This window comes from Linepithema humile, chromosome 1 (genome assembly GCF_040581485.1).
Source record: "Linepithema humile isolate Giens D197 chromosome 1, Lhum_UNIL_v1.0, whole genome shotgun sequence".
Taxonomy (NCBI): Eukaryota; Metazoa; Arthropoda; class Insecta; order Hymenoptera; family Formicidae; genus Linepithema; species Linepithema humile.
The window spans coordinates 11,738,923-11,759,067 of record NC_090128.1 but is presented as its reverse complement, the minus strand read 5'-3'; the positions used below and the strand labels follow the sequence as shown (position 1 = coordinate 11,759,067).

Sequence of the window (20,145 nt, the reverse complement as noted above, 5' to 3'; positions counted from 1 at the left end):
ATAAGCTGAAATATTCACAGACATCGGATATCGATATATGATTCGCTCTTATTGCTTAAAAAATGAGGATCGATCTCCATTTTTTAAGGTCCTTTAATATGGAAGATTCTATTGAGCGCGCATATTTTCGAGTGTCGCTTGTTCACATTTATTATCTGCTAGTCAATATTTTTTTTAATAAAAAGAGAATTTTCACTCGCATTAATTTGTTAATCGACTTTTCGTAACACAAAAATTCACTAAAAATAAGTTATTTGTTTAATGGATTTTGAAATTCTGAAAACGCTACATTTATTTTTTGTATTTTATACCAAAAATAATATAAAAAATATCAACATTTGTAAAATATTGATAAAACATATGAAAAGCCAGTTGAAAATGCCGACAAATCGAAATGACTGGTAATACAATTGCCATATCGATTATACGAATAATCCGACTTTGGAAACCTCTTCTCGGAGAATCGACCGAGTTTTTGATTGTTTGTTAATCGAGTATTGACAGCCCTAGGTCAAATGCATGTGTAAAAAATTCGCTGCGCGCTTTGTGACAAGACAATTGATTTTACTTTGTAATTTTATATCGAAACACGAAATCGATCGTTGATCAAGCACGATAGGAGCTCGCTCGGCCACCGTTTTCCGCAAACATTTCGAATTATTGAGTTTAGTGACGCAAACTGCTTTTTTATTGTAATTGCAATTTGTTCCACGTGTTTTTTAATATTACAAATTAAACGTTGCGGTTTGCGTGATGACAAATATTTTTTTTTCCACCAAAGCGGTCGATATTGGTTCGTCGGTGAATTATATGCGTCTTTCGAAAAATTTTTTCGTAATATTTTTGTATATTTTCTCTGATCGGCTTCTCAAATATTTTCTCTTCGTGTAATCTCTCGCTTCAATTCGATCATATTTATTTTTTGACGTAATCGCGTTTCGCGCTTTACGATCAGGCAGCGAGAAATATTGCGTCGTTAATCAGACCATTTAATTAATCTATTCTACGGTAATTATCTCTATACTTATGTAGTATACCGTTTTTATGTATACGCAAGATAATCAATGATGTCAGTGTTTCGTATAACATAATGTTCCGTTTTTCGTAAACATCTAATGTACACCACAATATCTATTCAATGGTATGCTCGTTGCGCACATACGAGCCCGGTCATAATTGCTATTCATCGCCGTGCGTTGTTTGGTGCGAGGAAATACGAGCGATCGCCGTTTGGAATCTGTCCAAAGTTATTATCAAGATGTCGCGCGTTTCCCGCTATTATATTTGCTTACAGCACGCGGCAGGTATGCAACTCGAAATGCAAATTTCGGCTTTTTGAAATTACAAACGATTATGTTTAAACAGAATGCCGAAATTTGGTGCGTGCCATGTAATTCTGATCTAAAAATTGATATCTGATATTAAATTTTACAATATCTGACGTCGGTAATCAATGTTTAACGTGGAAAAGCGAGGTATGCACTGCACTTTAAAATAGTTAAATTTTGATACAAGATGGCTTTAAAAGTAGCGGCTCCAGACGTCTTACTTATTTACAAATCCCCGTAGTCACTTGTCGAGTTAAAATCACGGAGCGTAGAGAAATTTGATAAACTACGGGGCCCGAGAGGTCGAATCAAATATCATTCCGCCGCGACATTTTATGGGCCGCCAACGCGAAGTCATAATGAAAGCGCGTGGAGAAGCTGACTAACGAGAATGAATTTTATTTCGCGTTCGTATTCTCCCGGAGATAAACTCATTTTACGAGCGAGGCAAACAGAAAAATCCCGACGGCGCCGCGCTGTTCTCCCGCAGAAGTAACATGTCGTATGACATAGGCGAATTCACGGTCGGAAGTTTGTTGCGTCGCCGGGAATTTGTTGCCGGACTGTTATCTAATTATACATATGCCGTCAAATTTTTACAACAAGATAAAATTACACTGGATATCAATGAATGCAAATGACGGACGCTGCACAAACGAGTTGGTGTTATAAAGTTCCATTTCTTTTGTTTTAAAATTAAATTAAATTACTTGTAAAATTAATTTATACTTTTTTTTAATCACAACGCATTGTTGTAATACATTTCGAAAACATTGTACTTGAGCTTTTTAATCAATCCGCTTCTGCTATGCGCTTATTTTTATTTCTATTTTTCTAAAATCAAGGAGGTTTATCTGCAAGTTATTCAGGAAATCGCGAAAGAGTCTTTCCTGTATTATAGATACCGTAGATGCATGCGGGAGAATACTAACGTTACAAACCAGCGTGCAACGAGAGCTGATTTCTCCGACGGCAGCTGTCAGATGTAGTTTGCCGGCAAACGTCAGTTTCTGAGATAAACAAAAGGGGAATGACGCGGTTGCGTCGGACAGTTGCACATGCGTCACGTGCATCGATAATACTCCTTGTAGCTATGGAAACGTTGCCGTGAATAAAGGTATCCCGGACTGGCATACAAAACAGGCGTCTCTGCTTTAGAAGCATTTGCTTCGTACATTTGTACGAGAAACACGAAAAATTTCTTTAAAAAAAAATGTATCGTTAAATAAAATCGAAATAATAATAAAAGTTTGAAGCCAACATCGCGCGATTGTATAGATTCATATATATTTCGGAGTGCTGAGAAAGCGAAAATTGATTAGAAGGCTGTACAATAGGCATCGACCGCAACTGATTATGCCCGATTTGACGGATATTTCCGCGCAGATTAGAGTCGGTTGATTCACATGCGGTTAATCGGACAATCGAGATCCCGGCGCGAATTCCTCGCGGCTGCGTCGGCGGCGATTAACCATCAAGCTAATGCCAAATGCCCGCATATAACGCCGAGTGCGAGGATAACACCGTGCGGCAACGGCCGATCGCACGGGTAGCCGTAAATAAACGGATAACGATAGCTCTCGTATCTCCGCAGCGCGAGCAGACGTTCTCGGTTTGCACGCGTTACGCGGCCGAATGTTACACAACGGATTGGATGGTCATATAATTTCGCATTGCATAAACGGCCAAAGCGAATGAGATACTGAATCAGAGAAAATCTCGACGACGCACTCGGATGTTCAATTTGTCAATATGTTCACTGTTTTATAAAATATCACATTTAAACATGAGATTCTGATATCGCGATAACAAAAAGAATTTAAAAAATGTAATAATTTTCTACTAAAAGGTAATCAAGAACATCATAAAAACAATTTTAACTTCAAACACAATAAGTCAATAAATTTGCTGCTTTATAATAATAAAATTGTTATTTTTCTTTTGCTAGTTATTTTGGACGAAAATATTGAATAGATGATTAATTGGATGATGAAATTGTATTGAATTTAAAGTATTAAATAATTAAATTAAAGTAGCAAATCTTTATTGATTTATCGATTTTAAATTTGCAATTGTTTTTATTGTGACCTTTGTTAGTTTGTAGTAGAAAATTGTTATACCTTTTTTTTATTTTCCTTGTAATCACGATATCGTAGACTTTTCGTTGATTTGAAACTTAATCCTCGATAGTTTTTCAGCGATATAGAATTATTCTCAATTAATTGATCATATACAATAAGCTCCTAATTTTATGTAATGTATGTAACACCTATATTGCGAGGAACAAGAAATTCTCTGTAACGTCAAGATAATTTCACAAGAGATGACGCGCATTTGAAAGTATATACATCCCGTCATGAGAGCGTTGCGTTGCAAAGGGTTAACACGCGCAAGGGCCTCTTCCATTTTACTTTCGAACCTGCCCTGCAAGCACGTTGCTTTTCGTGTGTGCAAGTTTGCGTGCGCGCTGCTGCATCCATGCGTCGCGCAAGCGATTGAAATCGAATTAACGTTCCCTTTACGTTCGCACGAGGACACTTCAGACCGGTAAAGTCAATCCAAATTGTTATGTCGCGGCTCAAAGAGTCGCTCAGGCCCTTGAACAGGGTCCCTCCTCCTCCTCCCCCGCCGACGACGTCCTCTGTACGATTACCAAAGAGGAAACGACGTCTCGCTAATACACGTTAACTTTCATGAAATGTAATTGCCGATATCGCTCGCCGTGAATTTTCCGGATGACTGTTGAATTCAAAGATTTAGATGAAAATCGCGCAGTTCGGGAGAATCTACAAGCGCGTTGCAATGTTATTAATCTCTTTTGCGTTTGCCTACAAAGTGTGCGCAAACTCGTTCTGAATAAAATACTGTAATACCGTGATGAAAAGTGCGAATAATCAACGTTGCAATCGCAAAATGACTGATGGATTAATTTATTTGCCAAATTTTTTCATATTGCGGCAATTTGAATTTTTATCAAATCGTTATTAATTAAAAATTTTTTCGGTGTTTACAGAGTGAGAAAAATGAAATTTTGGATGTTTGAGTTTACGCGCAAGCAGCAATTCAAACTCTTTATGAAGTCACAATATCTTTTAATAGAATTTTTACGACCACTTTCGGCTTGCTTTTTCAATTAATCGCCCCGTGAGAATCGCATTTCTAGCAGATCCGCGCAAAAATGGCGCTTACGCGGTTCTCGATTTCCGAATCTCATTATTGGCTTTATTAGTGATACTAGCGGCGTAGCAGCGATCCTGCAACGTTTTCATATGGCGAAAGTATTAACCGCGCGCACGGTTATTTCCAACTGTTTACTTCTGCGCCGCGTGGTCAAGGCAAGTAATTACAGTGTGCAAAGTTCAACCTCGGCTGTTCCAATTTGTACCGCCGCGAAAGGTGGCTGTTATGTACAGGGCAGGCGATGAGTGCCTACTCGATTCGAAGCATTGGTATTTCGCTTTAAGTGCTTCCGTGTAATTTTCTTTTACGGATATAAATTAGAAACCTGGGGGAGTTTATGACCAAAGTTCCCTCGGCGTCATGTAACTATTATCGAGATCCGTTTTTCCGGCTATTATTTCACTCTTTCGCGATATCGATCCTTCTAACTTCGTTAAAAGCAAAACAACTTCAAGAATGAACAAAGAGGTTTAAAGAAAGATTAGAAGTGTTACTGGAAGACAATTTACCAATTCGATACAAGCAGCGATTTATAAATTATTGCTTATATATATTATATTTTTATATTGTAAAGAATTTCCATTTCCATTTCGGTTTTCATGATTTTCAAGCCAAAATAATGAGATAAAATACTTATGATTAATTATACATTGTATTTACCACGTATTTGCATATCGTTCATTACTGCATATTTTCTGTAATATAGCGTAACGTTTATGAACATTTAATAACGCTTACAGCCTGGTCCGCTGTTCAACGTTATCTGATAGCCTTGTGCTATATACACATATATACGCCGAAGTAACTTTTCAGTGGATATAATGAACTTGTTATCGCATCCCCACCGCTGGATATTTAAATTTGTTGGCTAATTACACGGACTTTATTTTTTGGCCGGTTATTACGGTGATTTTGGCAACGCGAATTGCGTTGTTTTCCCATGGGTTAGCAGATTCAGTTAATTTCGGAGCGCGTATCTCTTTACAGAGTTATCTCATAACACGATTGGTACACGGAAGACAAATATATACTTAGCGAAGTGTACACTAAAACTAAAACAGCAACAATTAATTTGCCGGGCTGTGATCGACGGTTAAGTAATACAAACAGTTTGCAGAATGATTATATAAGCCAATCTAGGGATCCCTTTAATATATACACGTAAAATATAACGGTCTTTTAAATAAAAATATACACCGCTTTGCGACATGTTGCGTTCTGCGTGGAATCACGTAATATATATAAAAAAAACGTAATAAAATATTGTGGAATTCGCAAAAAATGTAACATCTAGTTATTACAATAATAATATATTATACTATAATAAATGATCCATCATATCGTTCGAGTCTGGAATATTTAGCATCCTCGTACCGGAAAAGAGGAAAGAAGAGAAAGATGCTACGGCGGCACCCTAAGAGCGCCATTTTCCTTTAAGGACGACCGAGAGACTTACGAGGATCGTTCTTGTCTAAGGGCGATCGCATGAGGCGCCCGTTATTCGAACGCGTTCGAATGAAATTCCGATCGCCTGCCTCCAGCCTTTGTCCTGAAGGAAATCTCGCCCCATGCCGGCTTTTCGGAATTTATCGGAATAATCAGATTCATTCTTCTCCAAGCGTAGTGATCGTCAAGAAAGTTGTTACGCCGGACGATATTTCGTATAAAAGACTGCGCGTGCTTACACCGAGTATTTGTATTGCCGATGGAAAAATGCTTATTCGCGCAAACATTGCTCAATGTTTAATTATCGAATTATACAGAAGATTCCACAGTCCACTGGCTTTTCTTTTCACGACATTAAATCTTGTTAAAAGTTTAATTTTATCAGTGCATATGTAAACAGCGAAGCTAAAATCGATACTAATAAAATACGAACAATCGTGTTCAATATAAATCCGACTCTTATAATTCTTTGATATAGCTTTGCGCATCAGCAACGTTGCTGGTTCGCGATATATCTGACTGAAACGGAAACGTCATTTATATCGTGACGCAGCCACGTTTCGCAAATATGCCAGTCACCGCTATATTATCGACCATCATCGGGGGTTGGTACTTACAGTGCACTTTCAGCTTCCATCGGTCCTCGATGCCGGCTTCCGGCAGCTTCGGATTCTCGGCACGGCACACCAGGAACTTCCCCTCGTCTTCTACCGTCGGCGTGAATTGCAGCAGACTCACACCGTCCTGAAATTGCGAATAACAGTCATTCGTCTCTGCTGCTCGATACTGATTTACGGCAAAGCTCACTTTGCGTTTATTAAACGGATAGATGGTCGAGACTTTTAATTATGTATTCTATATAATTATTATTTGTTAATAAATTTTCATTTTTTACAAATAATAACGAAAAGCTAATATAATCATGGCATATTTGTGTTAATAATAAAGAATTCACGCAGAAATATGGAATTGTTATAATTTAAATCCTGTTTTCTCTCTCTGGCTAATTACAGTTAATGCATCAGATTGCATAGAATAAATATAATTAAATAATTAAATTTATAAAGTTTAAATTATATATTACTCATTATTCTATTATAACAAGCAACGTTTTCATATTTGTTGAAAATTTCTGCAATTTTTGCTCATATTATTCTATTATGAGAATTATAATCAGGACGAATCATAACGCAGAAAGTGGAAGATAAACGATTTCATAACATTCCTCTGTCGTTTTTCAATTTTTTTCCCCCGCCCCCACAATGGGAAATTGCGGTCGCGCTGCATTTTTGTTTTATCGTCTCACATAACCAGCAGCTCGCGCTGTTTACGAGATTTTAAACACAGCGCCGAACAGCCCAGCAAAGCGTACGTTTTATCGTAACAGCGAAACCGTACATTTTTCAAGCGCGAACAATGGACGCGTGAAATGTTAAAATAAATATGTGCGTTTTCGGTTCCAAAAATGTGACCGTATTTCCTGCCGCATGTGGTTGCGTCCACGAGAACTCGGTGCTGAAATTAAATTAAAGATAACGTCGCTTTATTATTATTATTATTATTTTTTAAACTTTCTTTTTAATTTAGAAAAATTATATCCGCATTTAGTGTATCACCATTTACGCTATCTGGAATATTTCTTCTATAACATATTAAAGAAAAGGAAAAGAAGTGTTATAAAAACACTTTATTTCATTCAGATAAAAGAAGAATTTTACAAAAACAATTGAGAAACATTTATTTCTATGAAGATAAAGATAATTTGAATTAGCTATAGCAAAGTAAACTAAACTCTCTCCTTCCGCTCAAAAAACTGTTTACCGCTGTCAAGCAGATTATTTGTGAGGAAAGCCGATTGCGCTTCACACAGGAGAGATATCGATTCTGATGCGAGGGGAAAGGAACGCGCTCCCACGTCAACACTGAAAATTTGAATAATACCAAGGGAAATTCACATGCAGGATATCCACTTGATATGCTTCGGTCTATTTCTTTATTACAAATAACGTGGAGGGATGCAACGGATATTAAAGAAAAGTACGCGCGAAGTGACCGTTTCAGTTATTGACTTTCAAATACTACAAGTTTTAGGAATAGCAATGTGTAAAAATTCTTTCGATCAACGTTAGAATACATGAATAAATAAGACTGAAAAAATACATACGCGAAGTGCTAACGAGCAGCACACTCTTAGATAAAGACAAAAGTCTTTATTAAAAAAGCTATACAATTCAAGAACATATGTTGTAATTGAAAAAATTCAGCCGACTCGAATCATTCATCAACCACCACCGACTGACTCGATAAATAAAATCCCCACTCTTATAACTATTTTCTATTCACGAAGTCATATGTCGTGAGTCTAAGAACAAAGGCAACGAAAAAAGCAATGTCTTTTCATCTTTTCTAGAGAGACGATAATTTTTTGTATTTTTTGCTAAATTTTTGACAATTAGAATATTGCCGAAAGATGTGAGAAATTAGCGCCGTTGCGGATTCGTGGCTGCGGAAACGACGCGGCGATTACTCGCCGCGACTAAATTGATGTAATGCAAATTGCGAAATTGTAGCGAATTCCGTGACTAAATGCGGCCGCGTTCCAGGGATTAATTTCTGTCGCGTAAAATTTCCATGACAATCGACGTCGCCACAAGAGAACTCGCGTAATTCCTTCTTATTTCGCACGAATTTCGCTCCTGCTTTCAGCCGAGATTGCGAATACCCGATTTTTTCCTTCGAGAAAAATCGACTACGTCATCGCATTAATGACGCTCCATCGGTTCCGCTTCTCCGATAAAATTTTCACTCTCATCACGCAGGAAAGAAACGTGCCCTTTCAATTCATTTCATTTCTCAATACACATTACGATGTTAAAACCGAATTTTTTTCACAATAAGCTCCGCATTGTTTATTAATGAGATATTAAAGCCCTAGATATTACTGATCTTTTTTCTGCCCCATGGAAATGACATTAAAGCCGACACCTCGTTACGCTATATATCATTATTAATATTGTATTATTATGCAGAAGGGATTTTATAATTAATCTTATGCACCATATGTACATTAATCTTATGCAACATATGTATATTAATCTTATGCAACATATGTATATTAATCTTACATAATTATATATTAGGATTTGCATTTGTATTATGTGCATGATAACATATTGTTATGAATTAATTAAGATATAATCTAATATTGATGCAAAATTGGTACAAGTGGATATAAATGATAAACGGCAGCGATTATTTATTTATAAATTTTTAGTTGAGATTTTTGGCAAGTAATATCTTTAATAAAAAAATTCTCGTGAATGCTGGTTTTTACTTTTAAATTTTCATCAAAACTGTAAAAAATGTTCAAGATTATTTTGCAAATGCTGCGAGCGAATATTCGCTGGCTATAAAAATTTTTATTATAACAAAATCGAGATCTGACTAATTTTTGCATCATCGCGAAGAAGAGAGTGACGAAAACTCAGAGCTCGTGGAAAATCTCTCCTTTTAAAATGCCGTATCTCAATTTCAAATACCGTATCGATGTTAGCTCGATGCGACGGCTGAGCCGAACGAAAAACGAGATACACGTCGCGTATCTCGAAGAAACCTTCGAATACGCTCTAGAAAACGAGCTCCGCGGAATTTATGGTGACGGCACCGAAATTTCAGTGCCGTTACTCATGCAGATTCGCGGGCGGAAAATATGCACAAATATGCCGCGCGCGCGCGCGCGCGCGCGTGTGTGTGTGTGTGTGTGTGTGTGTGTGTGTGTGTGTGTGTGCAGTGCATTCATCCCCCTCCGTATCACACATCAAGTTCCACACAACCATCTCTCGGAACTTTCTGCTTTCGTTCTTCCTTCTTTTGCCGCATTGCTCTCGCTCTTGCTCTCTCCACGTCGATATCTTTCTGTCTCGCGCGCGAACCGGTCCAAAACAATAGCGAAAGAACGAACGCGGCAGGGGTAAAAAAGCTACGGGACTACGATGGCTCTGTGCGAAATTAAAATCAAATCCCCGGCGGGCGGCTGGCTGGTCTCGTTTGTGTGCCGGCCACGTTTCTGGAATTCGAAAAACTTTGGCCCGAGTTTACCGGACGAAAATTCCAGCTATGTCTTAGCCGGTAGTACGGAATTTTCGAAATTCCGGCTGGCATAGTCGGATTACTCTGCCGCGTATCCTGCATATAATAAGATCGTGTGTTTAATTATGTGAATTGCAAGTCAACAGTTATGAACGCGAATAATGTATAAATCGGTCCATTAATTCTATTAAAATCGATTGTTCTTTGTGTTTGTAAAGTAACAAACTTACATGTTGACAGGATCAAGCCTATTTGCAGAAGTAATTGTCCAAATAAGATGCAATTTGCGTAGAACATTCCACTCCTTTGTGCTACATCACTGTTGCGTTCTCTCTGTGAAAGGGTCGGGATTAACTTCTTCTTACCTTGCTGATGGAGACGCGCGCGCACGAGAGGAAAAGCTATAGAGACAGAGAACCCTTCCATCTTTCCACGTACATACACACGGCGCAAGTGTGCACACACGGACGTTTGTGTACATACAAAACCACAGCTCGGATCCGCTCGTCCGGAAACTCGCTTGTGTCTTCAGTTACCCGGTATATTCGCCCGCGAGCAAGAAAGGTTTCACAAGGCTTTACGTCGCACATGTTAAATACATTTGTGCGGTATCACGTGGTTAACAATGTTCCTCTGTCATGGAGTCATCCGCTGGTTAGTTAACTTAAAAAGGAGGGCGAAGTTCTATTCTAGAATATCGCTGTACAAATAAAATTAAAGCTCTACGTCAGGCGGAAAAACCCATAATTAAAATTCATCAATGCGAAAAATGAATAAAAACCTCACTAAATGAGAACTGCTAGCTATAAAAATTTGACAGAGTTGAAATAATACATATAAGAGAATATAAAAGAGTTTGATTTATTCAATCGTCGAAATTTTAAAAATAATGAAGATAGAGATAGCATACTTTTTTTTTTACAGAAACTATGTGACAATATGCACATATATCCTATTTTGGTATAAAGAAACGCGCGTATCGTAAGATGAACATTTATCGCCCTTTTCGTTTTATTCGCGTGAGAGCTTTCAAGAGACGGAATAAATCCGCGCTGTTTCTTTCCGTTGCGCTCTTTCTTCTTCGTCGTTACCTGTCGTGTTAAAAGCGGAAGAGCTTGATGTAAGAAAGCGCGCGTGTGCATCAGCGAATCCTTCGTTCTCTCTCTGACCGACGCGGCAGTAGTAATATCTCGACTGGACCGCGAGATAAGTAGATACTGGCATCGAAAGCCTTTTAGGTTATTGGTGTCACAAGCAGCCACAAAACGTTCGAGCACGTAGACGTGGCGGATGCAGCTTAGTGCCACCGTGGTGAACTCGATAAAATTCAGTGTCGCCGATATCGTCAATCGAATGCGTCTCCTCGGCCAAATAGAATTTTTGGAGTGCTGTGCGACAAAAACTCTATTTGTTTCGCTTTGTATCACTTCACCTTCATATAGCTACCTCGCAACAGAACAACGGAACGACTGAATGTCAAAATTTGTCTTAATATTTTTATATTTTAAGATTTTTATGTATTCAAATTCAAATGTTAATAATTTTCTTCGTAGAAATATTCGTGTTATACCTTAATTCATCCTTTTCATGCAAACATTTCCGAAAAGTGCGCACTAAATAATTAAAACTAGCTTTCCTTTCATGTAAATGTCACGTGACTTAAACTACTGTCGCTTGTCAGAAGCCGTTTTAATTTTAAAGTATTCGCAATTAGATCCCGTCCGTCCAAAAGTTTTAGTAGAAAGCACGCGTAATAAATTTTGCTGTGCGCAAATCACGCCGAGTGATTTCGTTCCGTGAGTTTTCTCGTCAAATAAGCTTCGCGTGGAATGAGCTTTTAATTGAAAAGTGCACCGATGAATATTTCGTCTCTTGTTCGTCGACGATTTTGGATATGTCGAAAAGCGCCGTATTTTCACGATCGCCGAGAGAGACTAGCTTTTTAACCCGTTTCGCATATACGTATGCGCGCACGCGCGGTCATTATTTTATTGCTATAATATCTCGTGTGTCGTTATATCACTTTTATTGTATTTGCTCCGACTATTTTTCAGATTCGCTCATATCGCGCCACACACGGTACGGTGCACTATTACGATAATTGTATTTTTGATAAATTCCCCTCGCTCCTCGCGCAACGGCGCTCATGATCAAATTCCGCGTAATAACAGAGTATCGAATTTATTTATGCGGCCGATTAATTCCTCATGATCGTCAGCATTGTCGCGTAAAATTGCGCGCTCGAAACAAAGGCCTGCGTTTCCGCAAATAAATGAAAAGCACGCTGCTGGAATTTATCGAATTTGCCAAGTTATGCAAAGTATATTAGAAATCAAATAAAAGCAAATTATTAATTCATAAAGAATGTGATTAGGGAGAACCGTGAACTCGCATTTTGCGCAATTATATTCAAATTATTCTTTTGAAAAACAATACCATGAGATATTCGCGTGTTATACAATACTTTGATTGATATCGGTTACCTTCGTATGTCCATAACATTGTTAATAGTTTCAATAAAAAAATAACAAGGGAAAAAGTTTGACAAATACCGATACCAAACGTAAACCCAAAAAGTGTAAAGGATATCGGATTTTTTCGAATGCATTTTTTCGCTGTCAAATCAAATAACGAGACACGCAGCAGCGGTCAGAAACCGGCCATATGCCGACAATGAGAAATTTCCGGCAGGTCGAAAAATAATAATTCACCTCGCACTGTGCAAGCGAAATTTTCGTTTCGTGACGCATATTTCTCGGCTCACGAGATACCACGCGGCATATTTCCGCCAGCGAGTGAGGCGGTTCGCGATAAAACTCCCGAGCTAATAACTCGCGGCGATAAAATCCGTCGACTAATAATGCGCGAAACTGCGACAAATTCGTGCTCGAAGAGTACTTCTGCCGGGAATTATTACGGGAAAATCGGTTCTCTCGATATTAAATCCGATTGTGATAATTCATCATTGACCAATATTCTCACATTTTAGAAAAAATGGAAAAAAAAAAAAAAAAACAGCTCTTCTCTAGAAAATAAAACAATATTCAAATATATAAACTTCGTAAGATTTCGCTTAATAAAATCGATTTATAAGTGTTTAAAATCATTTTCCAAGTTTTGTTCCGCTCTAAATATTTTTTAATATCCTTAGCATCAATCAAATTAATCTAAAAATTGTTAATTTTTTTTCAGCCTTTCATAATCCTTTAATCATGTTCTCTACAGATACGTTCGTATTTCATTTAATAAATATTCATAAAAATTTATATAAATATTATACTACGTATTTTTCCTGATATCGGTTTTTCCCGTTTATTCGCCATGAATTTCAGAATCCAATTTCAATAAGCAAGTTTTGAAATGACGCGGCGACCGTTGGACGAACGCATCTCGTTAATAAAATTCCTAATTTTCCGTACAACACGCTGAAAGAACAGTGTGCTTGAAACATCTCATCCGGAATTAAAGAGTGGTCCGAGCCGGATTAAACGGAACGTTTCGTACTTTTCTCGCGACGGATTCGGACTTGGCATCCCGTAAAAATAATACGGCTGAAAAATCATCATCGTTTTGTGTGCCATCCGTGCCGTTGTGAACTCCCCTTAATCTAGTAGTACAACTCAAGCGAGCGCGAAGTCGACCTTATGGTCCAGCGACATTTCAACCGTGCAGATAAAGAAGATGAAAAAGGTACTGACATTTATGTAAATGCATCTGCATCTCAGTAAGGGCTTTTCATGTAACGAAATGCACGTAGGAAATTTACTTCTGCATGTCTTTTTTACCTTGTAAGATGTAACCTACAAACGCGCGATTACATAAGCCGTTTGCAGTTGCTGCAATGTTAAATCAAGTTCTTCCTTTCTGACTTGCATTCGTACAAAATTCATATCAAGTTAACCACTGGTAACAACTTTAATGTTAAATCATTTTCAATTTTCTCCTCTTCAATATTTTAAATACTCTTCAAAGTAAAAAAATATTTTTTATACCGCTTTCAAGCGCGCAGTTTAATGCAATTTTAAATTGTGAATTAATTGTTATTCAATGTTCAAATATACAATGCTGAGAGATAAAAGAATTACGTTTCATTAAATTTTTATTACAAAGAAATTAATAAATAAAAAACCTCGATATTTTATCGTATTTTACAGATATATATTCATAAATTTTTTATGACGACCGTACGGAATCTTCATCTGCCTGATAACGTATTTAACAAATGTGTGCCACGTTTATCTTCGAGCGAGTTAATTTACATGAGAGCTGAGTGCACGTTTGCAGGCGCGAGAAATGTTTTAAGGTCAATTCATATTCGCTGGTAGCAAAAGCAGTGCGATAAGATAATACCTTTTAATAGAAAATATATCGATTATCATTCACTTTATATTATATACATAATACAAAAACGACACAAATCTTTGAAGAGAATTTTCCAGCGATATATTATTAATGCGATTAATATTTTAAGTATTTTCTTATAGCAACTAAATAGGTATAGATATACCTATATTAATACCAAATAATAATATATACACACTCAACTACTAAACATAAAAATTAATCTTGTAATTTAATTTAACTTCAAAATAGATAAAATTTCTCAATTATCAAAAAATAAAATAAAATAAAATTTTACAAAAATAAGAGAGAAATATATACTTATAAAAAAATAACCAATACACCAAAAAGTGTACATTTTATATTCAGCATTTAATAAAAAATGTTCAACGCTACAAATATGTATGAACCCTTAACCCGCTTTCATCATAATTTTTGTTTTTCATTTTTTTAAAACAACGTACACCACCACTACAAACTACACCGGCGTGAATAGCAACACACAACGCGTCGAGATACTGCATCGAAGTGTTAGCTATTACCGTCCCACTATCGCTATTACTCTCGTCGTCATTCTCTCCCGCCCAAACGCGCACGAGGGTGACTATCTGCGTGAGTTTCTCCGCTCGACTAATGGATTCCACGAATTAGGCGTGCCATTCGGACCATCGTCGTCGCTACCGTCGTCGTCGACGACGATGTCTTAACTCGAGAACCGGCGATGTCTGATTAAACACGGAGCAATTCCCTTAAAACGGCTATCAACCTCAAAGCGATAGACAGAGAGAAAGAGGAAACGGGAAGCTGCTCCGTGTTTATCTATTTTATTTGGATCGATCCCTCGGTATCCCTCGTGAGAGCCATTTGGTCGGACAAATATACTTTTGAGTGATTAATGGAATATCCCCTTTACACGCTTTCCCAATAATCGATTAACGAGCACAAGACTTCAGGTTTCCTTTCCGTAACACGCCACAATCTCTAACAAGGCAAGCTCATGCTCGACAATATCATGATGAGATCAGAGTCAAATTACATTGAATTTATAAGACAGTCTCATATTTAGACATCGCTGGAGCCAGCCATATTCTAACTATTAATAACGTATCACAAAATATTTAACGTGTTACGAAAATATTTGACTCTAATTGTAAGTGAATTGTTTCTAACTCTGACATTTCTCCGTTCTATTTTCTACCATTTTCAATCACAAAGATTTAATAATCACTAAAATTATCCAAATCTGACGCTTTATATATAGTCGTAAACGATTCGGTGATCAACAACATTCAAATCGCGTATCTAATCACAATTAAGCTCCGTGGGCGGCGTGGACAAATATTTCTACGGGCGATCGTGATCCCGGTTCGCCATCATTAATTACCCAAAACACACGGTTGTCCCGGCCAGTGATCGGACGCGTGTTGACAAATATGTTTAGCAAACGCACACAATCCTCTTCCGCAATTTATGCGGGCCGATTTTCGAGGCTACACTTCCTCGAGCATCATTATACATTCGTCAGCGACGGTTATTGATGATACCCGTTACCGATCAATCCGTTGCGATGCGTTTCCAGATGGCTCAGCGATCGGTGAATTACACGAGCAAGCCGATAAATTATTATCAAGCTGTCTGTCACCCCCATGAAACTATTAATTCAGTCGCGCCGGTGCATCGACATGCCGATAAATTATCGCGCCTGGCCGGTTCTCGCTCTTCTCTCTTACGTATAATATTTTCTTTTCCCAATATCGGCGGCGTTGTTTAACGACCGGCCGTTTAATGAAAATTTTCCCGGTCGAACGGGGCGTTTAAACGTGCGGACAAGATTCTCTGACACAGCCGATGATTTATTCGTTTCGACAACATATCATCGAAGCTTTTCGATCTAGCTGGCTGGCAAAATGTCAAAATGTCAAAACCTTCCAATAGATCTAGACTTATGATATCTTTGAATATCAGATATCTTTCGCGTCACTATTACATCACCTGGATATCGATATTTGAAAAATAGAAAATTGTAGAATGATAATTCTAGAATACTTTGTATACTTTTGTAACGCGAGTTATAATTATTCTCGTCAATTTTTATTAATTTACCGCGACAAGAACCTTTTTCCTCGATTATTACAAGCCATTGCCGATACAGCAATACTGCGGAGTAAAGCGATAATTATAGTGTTCGATATTGAGTCAAAAAGATATTAATAGTATATTAAAACAGTATATTAAAAATTCATGCTGATTTAATAAAATATTAATAGTAAAATAAAAATAGTAAAATATTAATTATCAACAAATAACTCAAAGCAAATCATTTTTTACATTTCTTTCAAACGAGACACTCCCCTTTTTCTTATTATAAAAGCCATAATAAATTTCTGCGATTTTTCTGCAATAATAATGTTCTTTTAACGAAAGTAATCTGAAAACGAATATCCCGTTTTAGCTAACGCCACAATTGTACACGAAGTCGCTGTGCTTTGAATCCGTTCTCAGGATTGCTGGAATTCATTCTGTTATGCGAATGGATGCATTCGTAGCTTTTCGTGCCAATTTCATTAAAGCAAAGCGACTTTTTTACGTTAAAACGATCGGCGAACTGGCTATTCTACATCGAAATAACATCCTCGTTTTAATTAAAGTAGTTTGAGAATCTACGAAGCACGTTAGGTGTGTACGGCATTATTTTTCAATTGTAAATACTAAAAGCCGAACTAAGAGAAAACTCTGTTTCAATGTTGGAATATTAAAGCAATTCTTTCGAACTCGATTTAAGTTAAATTTTATACATATAGAATTTCGTATAAAGTTTGATCGTCAAAATATTTAATCTGACAGATTAAAGATATTCTAGAAATGATGAGTTTCCATTAAATTTCCACTCGGCAAAAATCAACTCAAAATTCATCAAACAATGATAGGTTGAAGCGCGCGCAATGCGTGTGGAACATTTCTGTATACATTCTTCGCTCGATTGTTAGTATAAGTCTTTATAAAAGACCCCTCGGTTCATCGTTCCGCTGCGTAAATATACTTTCCGCCCTTCCGTCGACATAATCGAGAGGAAAATACCGTTTCGGCACGAGGAATCCAATCCTTCTTAGGGTAAGATAAAAATCCTCCACGAATGTCTCACAATAAGGATATTTCTCATATTTTCAACATGTGATTTTCCCGGAAGTGTATTATTATATCGGTCGAGGAGGATTTTCTTTACAGAAAATTTCTCCCGAACAAGAAAATAATTTCGTCATTTATAAATCGAAACCTATATTCCAACATCAAAACAAACTCCTCTCTCTCTCTCTCTCTCTCTCTCTCTCTCTCTCTCTCTCTCTCTTCTCTTAGACTACTGCTTATTAAAATTTATAATCACGAGACGCGGTGAACACATTGTACATTTAAGTACAAACAATTGTAGTCAATTCTAGTCAAGCGACGAATTGTTATCGGCTGCGATTCGAGCCAAGGCTATCGATTGTCGAAGACTTGCAGAGTCCAAGCCGCGCGCGCCAATCCGCGGAAAATATCTGCGTGAAAACCTTTCACTGTAGCATCTCCCGCGGGAAGAAGATCAAAGATGTTAGGACTTTAACCCATCCCTGATGACGAGGGATGGCAGGCGAACTAGATTTATAAGATGGCAGTCGATTTCTTTCGAGGCAGTCTGGCCGACATACGGGGAACTTTCTTCACGATTATCCGCCTCTCTGTTTCATCCCCGAGGATTTCACCGACTCTTATCCCGATATCCGGGTCGATCCCCTTTAAGAGATACTTTAAGGAACGGCTTGGCAACGAGTTCGAAATGGATGCTACAGCGAAATGTTTGAACACACACGCCCTCTGAACCGGCTGCACAAAGGTTCATTGCCGTAAAAATTACTATAAAAATAGTTTATTACGAGCAGAATTTGATGAAACGATCTTCATTCATTTATATTAAACGTGTTTGCACTGACGTCAAGTGATCCAGTTTTTTTCGCGGACAAGAAGAGCGTTAAGGAATTAAGCACCGGAAAAATCGTCAAAGTCGACGAACGAGCCATATGGCGCCAACATGTAATTAGAGAAACACTCTTCTCGGTGTAATAAGCTCTCGTGCTTAATCCCTATCTGTGATAAAAGGACCTTTAGTGCTTTTTCATTCGCGAAACCCTTCGACCCAAGCCGGATGAATGTACGTCTTTCAAAAGAAATTGAACCAGAAATTAGTCGATTGTGCGAATGAATCACGAGTGACGGAATCACCATTATTCGCGTCTCAACAACGCGGAAAGCCATTAAGGCTCTGACAGAGTTTATCCCGTTCCAATTAAATAAAAAAAAAAAATTATTCTAAGACTGCGCTATTTAATATATTTTAACGTTAATAAAAATGTATTAATTTTATATTAATATTTAAATAGTAGAAAATAAAAAATCGCTAAATAATATATCTATTTGGCAATTTTTTATTTCTTTTCATTGAAATACCAATACATCTATAATAGCATATTATAATTGAAATCTTTTTCTTGTAATGCAGACAATAAATTACGATTAAATAAAATATCGCACTTTACACATAATTGCAAGCACTTTTTCCACAATCAATCTGTCGAGCGATGATCGATTCGCGCTTGCTGGTTTTGGCGTCGAATTAAATTCAAAGGGAAGCAGTATAGATTATTATCCGTTCGCCCGAGAGTGGCTTGAAGTTATGCCAACCGACGCGAAAAACGAATTCCACGGTAATACGTAAGACAGAACACGTCGAGAATTACGATCTGCTCTGTCGCTGGCACGCTATCACGCCTGCCGTGTATTATCGACTAGGTATTTTTTTTCCAGCATTCCTCTTTACGCGGCAGAATTTCTCCCCGTGTCACTGTCCAACACATTTCTCGCGATTCTCGATCCTGCATTTACGTGTTGAAGCGAATAAACGACCGTATAAAATCGGTAACGAGAGTTAACTGTTGATCTACATTTGACCTAAAAAGCTTGCAGTTTTACCGCGAAAATAATTGACGTAAATACTGGTGTATGTAAATGTAATCGTGATGCTACTGTCAGCTTCATGACGCCAAGTGGTGTATAATAGAGGATAGAAAATTTCGCGGAAATAATCACGTGCGAGGTAATATTTTGCGGAATGACTTAACGCAATTATCAAATGGACAGTTCCCATGATCCAATTAATTATCGGACGGTGCGACCGGGTTATTATTGTGCCGCGGCGAGAGCCAACGAACATCATGTTGTTCCTGAACAGTTTGAGAGATTCGCCACAGTTTTCACAGGCGAAACTTTCGGATTCAATTTACGGTGCAAAAACTTACAGCGCGTATCCTCGCCACACTTACTCGCTAAGTAGCTTACAGCGTCTTTTATTAATGGAAATCGATTATTTCCCGTTCCTGGCCGCAGCGCGTTATTATTACAGGATGAGCACGAGTGCTAATGAAACTGTCAGCCGCCCTGATTCTGCCCAGATTATTTTGTGCATCGGCGTAGCGCCGCGTATCGAACGGCCGGTGATATTATTTCTTGTCTAAAGATTATGTCAATTATATCTTCGATATCATGAAATGCAATTTTTCATATTATTAGTTTATCTTTACAAGTTGATGAGATTATTAACTCATTTATCATTTTAACAGTAATTAGTCAGGCATAAATTCAGCATTTGTTAACGAGAGTTTGAGATGAAACAGATAAACCGAAAGTATTGTAAATTATGGCGCATATAAAACTATCAGGAAACAAATCG

The 20,145-nt window shown here is 37.6% G+C and overlaps 1 protein-coding gene across 2 annotated transcripts in view; it reads right to left on the bottom strand.

Annotated features, from left to right (window-relative positions):
* The window catches only part of LOC105671998 (nephrin-like), a 231,301-nt gene that overhangs the window by 62,856 nt on the left and 148,300 nt on the right, over window positions 1-20,145 (bottom strand). For both annotated transcript variants that reach the window (XM_012366643.2, XM_012366644.2), the window contains one exon: window positions 6,572-6,698. In XM_012366643.2, coding sequence (XP_012222066.1) covers window positions 6,572-6,698 — 127 coding nt within the window. The remainder of the gene's footprint in view (window positions 1-6,571; window positions 6,699-20,145) is intronic.